General features: G+C 39.4%; 1 protein-coding gene and 1 long non-coding RNA gene across 3 annotated transcripts; both read right to left on the reverse strand.

The window, feature by feature from the left end:
• Positions 1–2,792: 2,792 nt before the first annotated feature.
• Positions 2,793–4,365, reverse strand: LOC117739608. The gene is made up of 2 exons (XR_004610187.1): positions 4,234–4,365; positions 2,793–2,989 (listed from the first exon to the last, which is right to left on the reverse strand). It is a non-coding gene; the product is annotated as an uncharacterized LOC117739608 (long non-coding RNA).
• Positions 4,366–8,499: 4,134 nt separating this feature from the next.
• LOC117739447 (glutathione S-transferase A-like) lies at positions 8,500–11,390 on the reverse strand. Of its 2 annotated transcripts, XM_034545856.1 has the most exons (6): positions 10,746–11,384; positions 10,082–10,147; positions 9,870–9,975; positions 9,239–9,357; positions 9,051–9,139; positions 8,500–8,923 (listed from the first exon to the last, which is right to left on the reverse strand). In XM_034545856.1, exons 1-6 carry the CDS (start codon positions 10,911–10,913, stop codon positions 8,791–8,793), a joined length of 681 nt encoding a protein of 226 aa, XP_034401747.1. In that variant the 5' UTR covers positions 10,914–11,384; the 3' UTR covers positions 8,500–8,790. The 2 variants fall into 2 exon arrangements, with proteins under 2 accessions (XP_034401747.1, XP_034401746.1); XM_034545855.1 differs by having other exon boundaries at positions 9,051–9,357; positions 10,746–11,390.
• Positions 11,391–11,698: the final 308 nt, after the last annotated feature.

The raw sequence follows: 11,698 nt of genomic DNA on the forward strand, positions 1-11,698 counted from the left end.
ATATTGGGCTATACAAAATGAAATGAATTGAATTTTTTTATTTCTTTATATTTATTTAAGTATACTGTAAACTGTATTTATTTTTCATAGTTTGAAGTAAAACATTTTTTTCAGGCACCGGTATAATTTTAAAAAGTATCGTTTTAGCACCGGTATCGTTTTAAAAGTATCGTTTTAAAAAGTATCGTTTTAGCACCGGTATCGGGAAGAAAAAAGAAAATCGATACCCATCCCTAGTAATTCACAAAATGTTTGGTGAAATTGAAATTTGGATTAAAGTCATGGAAAATTCATGGAAATCCATTGGTCAATATGTGTATGAACCCTGACAGTAAGATTGTAATACACGCCGGCGGTAATCACTCCTGACTACGCCACTCGGAGTTCACTAAAGTTAATGTGGAATCGGTGTGTACTTATGCCAAGACAATGTCGGACTCCGTAGACTTCTCTGGCCCTCTCCCCAATTTGATCAGGAAGACATATGTATGCAAGACCAACAACACGGTGGTGTTGGTATGTATAGTGCAGACAGTTTGACATAAAACACAACACAAGTACCAGAAGTCAATTTAGAATGTTTAGTGTACAACTGTGCAGTCATTTATAGCAGTCAATTAAAAAAGTTTAATTGAAATAAACAAATGTAAGAGTGGTTTTGTCACAGAATAAATGCACAGAATTAGGCATTATAAGGTCTCTCATAAAAACACTGAAAGCAAAAAGGTTTTCAACACATAAACCATGATTTTTTTTTCAAAGTTAAGGTAAAATATAGGCTACAAAAGATCCTAAATAAAGAGCTGTTCGGGAGTCGAAAGAGCCAGCTTCCCATCACTAAATGTCCTGAAAGAGACACAACGGACCCAGGTGAAGAAGCTTGCAGTGGTGAAGGCGGAAAACAAGGTCCTGAACAAAACAAAACAGACCCAGGAGAAGGAGCTCAAAGATATTCAGAAGGAAAAAACACTCCTGGAGGACATCTGTCTAAGACTTAAAAAGATAAAGAGAGGCATCTTTGGCAGGATGGGTCCAAGAAGAGATGAGTTGGACAAGATGAAGAGGAAAATGCTTCAGCCGGAGACGGGGTTATTCAACAGGCTGCAGGACTTCATGGACATCCGTCCTCCACAGTTTTAAAGGGTGGCAATCAATACTTAATCATGTTGGGTTTTCCCCTGTGTGCAGGTCTCCCAAAAAAATGGAGGAGGAGGATGATTGCATCATAACCACGTTTAAGCCTGCGATGGCATGTGCAGTGATGCTTCTGTTGTGTGTAAAAATATTGAATGTTATTTATGTCTATTTATTGGCAAAGACGCCTAATTTTACAAAAGTTCAGAGGAATGTAAAGATTGTCTATGTTACACCTGGTTTATTCATCAACTGTTTCTTTTCATTTTGCTTATTAAAGCTCTTTCAAAAAAAATGCGTAAAGAGATTATTTGACAATGACCTCTCGTCTGGATAGGCAAATTAGGCAGTCAAAAGAAAAACCACGATTGTAAAGCGTAGTTATTTTTGCCATTTTTATCATCCATTTATTGCAATTAATTCACAGCAAAACATTTTTGTATTTTTTGTTCATACAGCTGTAGTATACCAGCCAACGTGTGATTTGCCAGATACAGTTAAAACAGCTTGGAGAAGCCGCCATGATTGATGGACCGGCCACAACAGGGGTCTCAAACTCAATGTGGCTCGGGGCCAAAGCCTCATAGGAGGGCTACTTCAACGTTCAAGTCCGACAAGAAAGTGCAATATTTATGAAAACATATTTTCATCATACTTAACCAAAAAAATGCAACGAGCAGTTTCTATACATTTTTATAGTAGTTTTTAACAGTGCAAATATTTTTTCCTTAAATTATTTGACATTACTTATTGAAACATTGCACCGAACCAACAAATGCAATCCTGACTACATTTGTACTTTGTTCTATTTCTTGCCACCTGGCAGCGCTTCTGCTCACACAGCTGAGCCTCATTGGCCCTGATTGAGGTTGCAGTAGAAACCCAGAGGACAGCTTCAAGACGGGCATCACGAAGCCTGGACCTGAACTTGCATTTATTAAATTTCATAGTCGAGAAAGGTTTCTCACACAGATATGTGCTTCCAGTAAGGCACATTACCCGACGGGACACTTTAGTCAGCTCAGGGAAGGATGGAGTTAATTCTCTCATAAATTGTCAGGTCCGGTTGTCCTTGTGCATCTCTGAGTTTAGCTTTTGGATCACGGTCGCACTGCAAGTCAATAGGTTCCATTTGCAACATCCTTGGGACACTCTCCACATCAGCTGAGAAAGTGCCACAGCGTGCCTTGAAGTCAGCAAGACGCTGATCAAACTCCTGCAGTAGGTTTCCAACAGCAGAGGCATATTCATCCCCACTGAAGGCTGCGCCCTCTTCCACAAGAAGTCTGCATGTTGTGAAATGGATGAGACCAGAGCCCTGGAGCTTCAGGTTAAGGATGGTCAGCTCCTGTGTTATGTCCACTAGGAATGCCATGTCCATAACCCATCTTGGATCATCAAGTTCAGAAACATCCATTCTGCCATCACTTCTGCGCTGAACTCAAAACATCTCTTCAGGACATTACCCCCGCACATTATAAATATAATAATATTGTGGTAATAGTATACTAAAAGTTATACTTTTGGCTTATTCAAGGTATTAAGAAAGCACACTTTGTTATTACTATGCTATATTACTTTGTACACTACATACCATTGTCCATTAAAGTATTATAAATGTATTACCAGTATCCTAAAGGCTGAATGAACTTCCCAGATAGTAAATCACTTTATTGAATTAAAGTGTACATGTATAACTAAACAGAACACATCAATGAACCATCAAACATTGAACCACAAACAGGATCCATATGATGTAGTTTTTCTTTGGCTGAAGTGCTCATTGTTACACTTTGGCCTGATGACGCTCCCACGTCCGAGGCACTCGTCTGTGGACATTCTTTAATAACAGTTTCTGTTAGGAGAAGAGAGATGATGTCACAGCATAGTCATACAACATCTTCTTATATTTTGACTACACAGGAAAGGTTTCTATTTTTGACTCGTTTACCGACGAGGTCCCTTCCCTGACTCCCATGTTACCGCACCATTAGCTAGTTAAGTGTTGGAGAAACCATGTACACCGACAATAAAAATGAAAGATTTACATAATTATCATTGCACCCGCTAATAAGCACGCTGCATTTGCTGAGCATTAGGATTTATAAATCGGAATGACAACATCTATCAGGATTCACAATAAACATTATGGTGCCCCTTCATTTCAACAAGTCCATTTCCTTTGTCTTGAACTTATAAAGTATTATTAGGCTGCAGAGGAAAGTGACCCTTATGAATGTAAGCCATATACACGCTTGACAAGGACCCACAAATCAGTTATCAGTGACAGCAGACAGACTGAGTCGGGTGGAGGAGTCTGGCTGTAATGTAATCTATAAACAGCAGATGGCCTTTGAGGACATCAACGCACATGTTTCTTGCACATTTATAGCAGAGATGTGTCACGTGGGTGTTGTGTCGTATTTTCTTCTTTGGATTCAGACAAAAACGAGAACACGGAAGTGTTTTGTTTTTGTTTTTTTAAAACGGAAAATACACGGAAAAAGCCTGGTATTTCTGTATTTTCGACTAAACAATAAAACATATCGACATTTCGAAGCTTTCGACAAAGTAAGCTCAGTGGTTTGTAAAACTAATGTAAAAACACGCACTGGGCCGCCATTAAAAAAAAAAATACTTCACGGACATGGAGAAAAATCGGAATTCACCATTGTAGGATTATACTCAAACGTAACGTGGCAGCTGGACAAGCAAACACAACGAAAACATGCTAAGATGTCCACAGAAGTGTCCCTTTTGTGTTGTTTTAGAAATTGAGAGTGATTTCTTGGAGGCCCAAATTCATTAAAAGTAATGTATGGGCTGCATATACGATATCTGCCTTTTACTTACACTGATCAATAAAAGGAAAACATACAAACTATCAGTAAAACAGAGTTCCTGTTTGTTATGTTTGGGAAATCGAGACCGACGCATCACCATACTCCTTTGTACCAAACATCTGATGTGCACATGAAGGCATCACATGACTAGGGAGTGGTGGATTTCTCAGCAGACCGACGTCCGACAATGAGACCGACATGAGCGGTCAACTCAGCGAACACTCGGATCTCGGTGGTCAAATCAGCCGGCACTTACATTTTTGTGCGCCTATATACTGACATTCATGGTAAACACGTTCAAACGACCCAGATCAGGAGCGAGCGAGGGTTTTTTCGAAGTTAGCAGAAAGATCCACGAAACACAATATCCGGTTTTAACAAAGTTAGCGGAAACATCCACGTGACAGAACATCCGGTCTTCAGAATAAGATATGGACGAATCGTATACTTGCAAATAAGGACGTTAGATAAAATTAATTAGATTCACTTTAACTATAAAACATGTGACTTTCAACTAGTGAGTTAAAGATAAAAATAAACCTCAGTTGTGCATGAAGTGTATTTATTCATTAATTTATATCTGAGCAACTGATATGTTCGACATTTTCTGACCACATCCAAACAAAAAGTAAATATCTTAACTTTACCAATTTTGATATTTTACTAAATAAAAGCTGAACGGATTTTGTAACTTTCAAATAGATCATTTCTGCAATATGTAGGTAGTATAAAGATAATTGTCTCTAAAAGTCGTAATTTCTGAATATTATAGGTGCTGTAAACATATTTGTATCAATAAATCCAGGCAATGGCTACTGCCGTCGTATCTTTTTACTTCTGAACGAAAATATATTGATATTAAAAGTTAATTAAAAATACATTTTTGCAATAAATCCAGGCAATGGCTTATGCACATGTGTTAAGGACATGTAGGACTTCATCCATACTGACAATCAAACATATTTACTGTCTAGATTAGGAGATAATTAACATTAAAAGTCGTATCTTTTTAATTTGGAATGAAAATATATTGATATTAAAAGTTAATTAAAAATACATTTTGCAATAAATCCAGGCAATGGCTACTGCAGTTGTGTTAAGGACATGTAGCACTCCATCCATACTGACAATCAAACATTTTTACTGTATAGATTAGGAGATAATTAACGTTAAAAGTCATATATTTTTACTTAAAAAAGAAAATTAAGCTGTGAGCAGCGATGAACAAGTCCTCGCTAATTTGCGCCAGTCAGGGCTGCCGGCGGGACGCCGACCCGCTCGGCCGAGAACGCAGGGCCGCCAGTCATACATTTTACCGTTTGTAACGCTGATTTAACAGACAACACAACACCGCCAAAAACTTGCAAGACACTACAGGGAATTGAACCCCATCCCAGGGAACCATGAGTACCATTACCAATATCTTTTGCTTAATTTAAGGCTACATGAAGGTAAAGCAAAACCTGCATTAGCAATAGCAATAGCATGAGCATTTATATTTCAGAATTGGCCATTATGTCATTATGTCTCATCCAATTTATTACATTTGGATGAGTATTGAGTTTTATATTATTGCCATAAAATGTTTGAAAGTTATACATGCTCTTGTAATGCAGAAAAATAAACCCTCTTTTATGTTCGTTTTAAACTTAAAACATTTAAAATGAACACTATATACAAAGACTTTTACAGTCAACATTAATATAAATATTTGCCAACCCCAAACTACAAATCCCACCCAATGCCTAAACTAACTACAAAGCCCACCCGATGCACAAACTGCCTCTCAACATTTGGATTATAAACCCTTTTGGCAGGTCAAAACCGTGACATCAGTCCGTAAGGGAAGGTAGGGAGGCAGACAGCGAGGCAGCGCGGCAGGCAGCAGGCGGCAGGCGGCAGGCGGCAGGCGGCAGGCAGCAGGCGGCAGGCAGCAGGCAGCGAGGCAAGCAGCAGGCAGCGCGGCAGGCAGCAAGCAGCAGGCAGCAAGCAGCAGGCAGCGCGGCAGGCAGCATGCAGAGAGGCAGCAGGCGGCAGGCAGCAGTTAGCAGGCAGAAGGCAGCAGGCAGCGTGGCAGGCAGGGAGGCCTATGGATATTAAAAGGTCAATACAAATATTATTATCAATAAATCCAGGCAATGACTGATGCACATGTGTTCCGTATCTGACTCCACCCATATTGAGAATCAGATGGACCAATTAAGATTTCTAAATGATCACACATTTGTACATTCATACTTTTGGTGCAATAATTATTCACACAGACAACAATTCCAGTTGGAAGTTGTTGCTTTTTGTAGGGTTGTTGTGTCCATTCCTAGGCACTGGCTGTGGAACCAGCGGCAACAGCTGTCACACTGAATCTAAAAGAAAAAGGGAAAATTAACCACTTCTACCGTGAACACGGTTACTTGCTCTTTTGTCATATTACATTTTTTTTTTTTATATTACTTTTTTTACAATTTTATAATATATTACATTATAAACCAAAAAACATAATCAATTCAGCACATTGTGTAATAAAACAAAAAGACTACTTTTCTTGTATTCTTAAAGCCTAGGGACACTTAGTGTTACATTATGTAAGTGGAATCATAAATACATTTTCTTTTATTTAAGACAAATTTAAAGTGCTACATCGCGAGGATGTTGGTCCACTCACAGATAATAATTTGTACGCTTGTATAACCTAAACACGCAAGTTATTTATGTGCGTGTATTTTGAGACCAAATAAACGGCATACTAGAAATAACTAATATTTCACAGGATGAGAATCAGACAGTATATTAAATTCAGCATCACCTCCATAAAAGTTCTCATTTGTCCAGGTCACTGAATATCTGGTAATCGTGAACTTGACTCGATTAATTAAAATGTAAACAGAGAAGGTTTTTTATATTTTATATTACACAATGTGCTAATAAATGCATTATATTATTCAACCTGTAAGTATTGTGTACTTACAGGTATACATTTTATCATGAAGTAATACATTTTTTTTCTAGAAATTGTTATGTGATGCTTTTCTTACAATAGATGCTTGTTTTTTAATTTTGAACTTTTATTACATTTATATATTTATAGTATGGGATTTGTGTGTTGAAATGCAGTCACATACTACATGTAAATAGAAGGTCTTAGCTACCTGTTTTTGAAAATCTACAAGTTTATCAAAATCATATCCATTATTGCATGTCATTCCCCATCTCTCGTTTAATGTAATCTCTCTATTGTCTTTCTAATAATATGTAGAAAATGCCCAAACAAACAATGACGTCAGTCAAATAATTACTTACCCAGTCAGTGACAGCAGGCCCTGGACCGGGTGGTTTTTTGGCCGAGCACATTGCACATTTGTACTCTGATTCACATCCTCATATCATTTCATCTTCAGTCGAAAATTCTCGCCACTCAGAAGAAAAAAATTGAAAGAAAATCTTTGACTTTATCAATGTGCAGATCTTCTTTTTTGAGCGTGGGGCGGGCGTGACCCGAGGAGCGTGCACGGGTGAGTTCATTAGCTTCATTTTGCTTGACTAGAATGACATAAACAGTTTCTATTGACACATCCTTTTAAAGAGGACTCTATACCGGATACACAGGTTCGGCTGGAAACGCATGACTAGCATTTAATGTGTACTTGTGCACAAAGGCTATCTAAACCCTTACATAATTACACAAGGCCTTTTGTTTCAAAAAGTAAAAACACATTTTAATGTTTGGCTTAATAACGCCACTACTTGGCATTTGTTTTGGAATATCATAAGCTGACTGTTAGTGTGTACGTGTGAAGCACGATCAAGAAGAACTGAACCCGTCTGCACACCTTCCATTCTGGTTTACCGACGCTCGTCAGGTCAGGAGTCAGTTAGATTTCCAGAAACCACTAACTTAACAAATAAGAAGACTGTACAACTTTGTTTATGAAAGTGCAAGAGCTGCTGTGAAGGTCTAAAAGCTCTGCACTTAAAAAAAAAAAAAAGTTCGCATTTTATGGAAATGATCTTATCTCACATGCAAAGTCATGCAAACACGGCATTTACTTTACTTGTGTTTGTACAAAGCAAACCAGTTTTGGCTCCGACATTGAAACAATAAAACCACCTGGTCATTGTCAACGACTATCTACCTTTTTCTTTTCTAGACTTGACCCTCACATTAAGGGCTTATAGTCCATACTCTAATTGTCTTACTCAGCGGTGACATCCTGGCTTTATTGGGCTCATGTTTCAGTAAAGTTGTATATCCAATATATACGGGTTCACAAGTCCGTCTGCAAAGCCTACGAGACGTGTTTGCTGTGGGCGGAGTCCACGAAATAGGTTGAAACTAAAACAAAGGAAGACTCAAAACGCATTTGAACTGCTGTTTTAGTAGCTTCTATGTATTAGACAACATACATTCATGTTTAGTACACACAACATGAATCTAAGCAACAAAAACTGCCTCGTCAGCACCACCACAATTAGAATGTTGGCCTGTTCCTCTGCAAACATCACATGCTGCAGTGTAATGCAGCCGGTGTTTATCAACTGATTTATTGGCAAAGCTTTGACAGAAACATGACTGGCAAAAACCTTCAAACTAAAATTTTTTTAAAAAGGCGAGTTTGACAACAAGCACATTTCTGTTGCTGCAACAGGAACACTCAGGACTGGTAATCTGAACACTTTTTCTCCTATTCATTAGCAGAAATAACTAAAAGAGCGTTATCACATTTGACAACGTGTGAGCTGGAACTATGTTGACCAAAAGCATTTTTTATGGAAACCAAAACAGTACAGGGAGACTCGGCTGTAAAGTCCGTGACCCTCAGACGTCTTTGAGTGCGTCTTGTCCCTCGGGGTTCTCCAGCCAGTGAGGAGGCCAGCTGGCTTTGATGCCGGGCCGCTCCTTCAGCAGAGCGTGGTACTCTCCCAGTTTCGGGTAACGCTCGGCAGACAATCTAAAGAAAAGGCGGTGGGATACAGTTGAACTGCCATGCCAAGACACACGCGTCCCTTATTAGGATTAGGACATTGTGTCCCCCCCCCCCCCACACACACACACACACACACACTCCCCCCACTGACCCGAATCTGAAGAGAGTAGCAACAGTTGGAAAGACGGTCACATCTGCCAGAGAGAAGGACTGTCCTGCCAGGTGAGAGCCCGAGCTCAGCTGGAAAGAGGTGAAAAATAAAGCTATGTTTGAACGTGCACATGTGTGTGTGGGTGTACATGCATGCATGTTTGTGTGTGCGTGTTGCACATGCACTACCTTCTGCAGGTAACCCTCCCAGAGCTTGAGCTCAGTGGCCAGAGCTTCCCTGTTTCTCTTTAGAGCAGAGTCATGCCTCTCTTCTTCAGGGACAAACCACTCATAGTAGATAACTGCATCTAGACACAGACACACAAGTTTATTGTGTAGCACTTCAAACATCAATCATTTATAGTTTAAAGATAAAGCTACATTGTTCCATTTCTTACCATCAACATATCCTTCAGTATGAAAAGCAGGTCAAATATATACTGTATATGGTATTCTTTAATTAAAAAGGCTAAAAGGTGATGGGTACTGTAGTTTATTGGAAATATTACTCAAACAGGAGAAAAGGCACATTTGATGGGGGCCCTGTTTAGCCACGGATAAAACACACATTTATTGCAGTGTGTATTTCCAGCACTGGATCAGTGTTTGCGACTCAGAACAAACTTTGTGCATCGTAACAAGGAAACATGTCACACAGTATTATTGTCTTGGCCTTTTAATTGGATTTGCTTACAATAAGAAAAGTAGAGAATATCACCAGCTCTATAACGCTCACATTTGTCTTTATGATAACTGCAGCCAAGACACTCAATTACACACAATTAAAAGGGGATTTAAGGGATTATTATTGATGCCTTACTGAGTTTTTCGTAGAAGGAGAGACCCTCAAACATGCGTTGGTACATCAGGGCCTGTTCGGCAGGGCTGTCTGGGATCAGTTGATTTCCCTCAGACTTAAACTGACTCTACCATTAGGAGAGAAAAGACGCACACAGTTGATGTCACACTTTACAATGACCAACTGTAGTGTTAAAATTGTCATCCGTCGGAGGATGGGACAGGCTCCCTCACCTCCAGGTAGAAACAGACGGCGTAGGACTCGTTCACGACGACGTCTCCGTGTTTGAAAGAGGGAAGCTTGAAAATCAAAAGGTTTTTTCAAAAAAGGTGAATTACATGCAAATCAACATTATCCCCACAGTTCTCAATGCTCCAGCAGCGGGGAGCTAAATACAACAACCTGCTGAGCTGGAACACACAACAAGAACAGCCCAGTAAGAATGAAGTGTGTTTAGGGTTCTGCAAGCCAACGTGACTGTACTGAACAAGTACTGCAAACATAAAGGGTATAGTGCACGTTAGCTCCAGCTGTCACAGCATATGGAAGACTTTTAAGTGGGCGTGCACCTGCTGCAAAAACAATCAATCTAATGAGCATTTTGCAGGAAAGAAACCTGGATGAGCACATTTTCCACGTTTAAATTGTCCTCATACAACTGCGGCTGGGTGAACTTGATCTAAGCCGAATTAAATGGCACACCCACGTGACTAGTGTAAAGCCCACAGTCGTGTTTCAGCAGCTATGTATTGCTATGGGTAAGATGGAAAACATTATATTGATGCGGATCCATCTGGGTGAATAAAGATGGTGGGCATGGTGGAAGTGAACAGCTGTTGGCTGCGCGTGTTATATTTGGGGGGGGGGGGGATGTTAAGGGTAACAGCTACCGAGTACCTGTCCCCTGGCGTTCATATCTAACACTTCCGGTGACTTGTGCTCCCCCTTCTCAAACGAGAGCAGCTTCTGGTTGTAGCCCTGCAGGTTCTTCTCCTCCAGCGCGATCATGACCCTCCAGCAGGGCGGAGAGCCGGAGCCCCACAGCAGAGTCATGTCCTGGGCCATGGTTTCAGATGTAACCCGCGCGGTTCAGAGGCGATAAAGAAGTGCTCACAAGAGAAAAAGGTGTGGCCAACTCCTCTTCTTCTTCTTCTTCTTCTTTTTGGGGTTTTATGGCGGATGGCATCCAACAAAAGGTGCATTACCGCCACCTACTGTACTGGGGTATGGACCAGAGTTCTCTATCCCTCCAAAATTTAAATTAAATTAATGAAACCAAAAACAAAACAGCAACAACAACAACAACAAAATCTATATCTATATATTAACACCTAACCCATATCCTTCCACTCAACCCAGTTTCCTTCAGATATTGCAACACCTTTCCTGCACCCAAGGTTAATGCATCCTTTAACTGTATTTCCTCTACTTCCAGCTTCCTCTTCAGCCTGTCTCTCTCCACTACGAACTTCTGGTAATGGCAAATGATGTGCTCTACTGATTCCAGCATATTGCAGTGTTCACATAATCCTGTTGGGTGGCCAACTCCTCAGTGAGGAAAGGAGCTATTGGCTGTCCTAAAAGTCGCGAGAAGTCGCTCAATGAAGTCATCGCCTAATTTGCATAATTGTAACGGAAGTTGTATTGTATATAATGATATAGTAATAATATATCAATATATATATATATATATATATATATATACATATATATATACACATATATATATACATATATATATATATATATATATACATATATATATATATATATATATATATATATATATATACATATATATATATATATATATATATATATATATATATATATATATATATATATACCAA

Source organism: Cyclopterus lumpus, chromosome 11, assembly GCF_009769545.1.
Source record: "Cyclopterus lumpus isolate fCycLum1 chromosome 11, fCycLum1.pri, whole genome shotgun sequence".
Lineage (NCBI taxonomy): Eukaryota > Metazoa > Chordata > Actinopteri > Perciformes > Cyclopteridae > Cyclopterus > Cyclopterus lumpus.

Excerpts from the sequence above, each read along its gene's own strand:
- LOC117739447 (XM_034545855.1), bottom strand. The coding sequence starts at position 10,913 with ATGGCCCAGGACATGACTCTGCTGTGGGGCTCCGGCTCTCCGCCCTGC. Across the intron at positions 9,976-10,081 it reads CCGTCTGTTTCTACCTGGAG|AGTCAGTTTAAGTCTGAGGG; the intron begins GTGAGGGAGCCT and ends TCCTAATGGTAG. Across the intron at positions 9,358-9,869 it reads CTCCTTCTACGAAAAACTCA|ATGCAGTTATCTACTATGAG; the intron begins GTAAGGCATCAA and ends GTCTGTGTCTAG.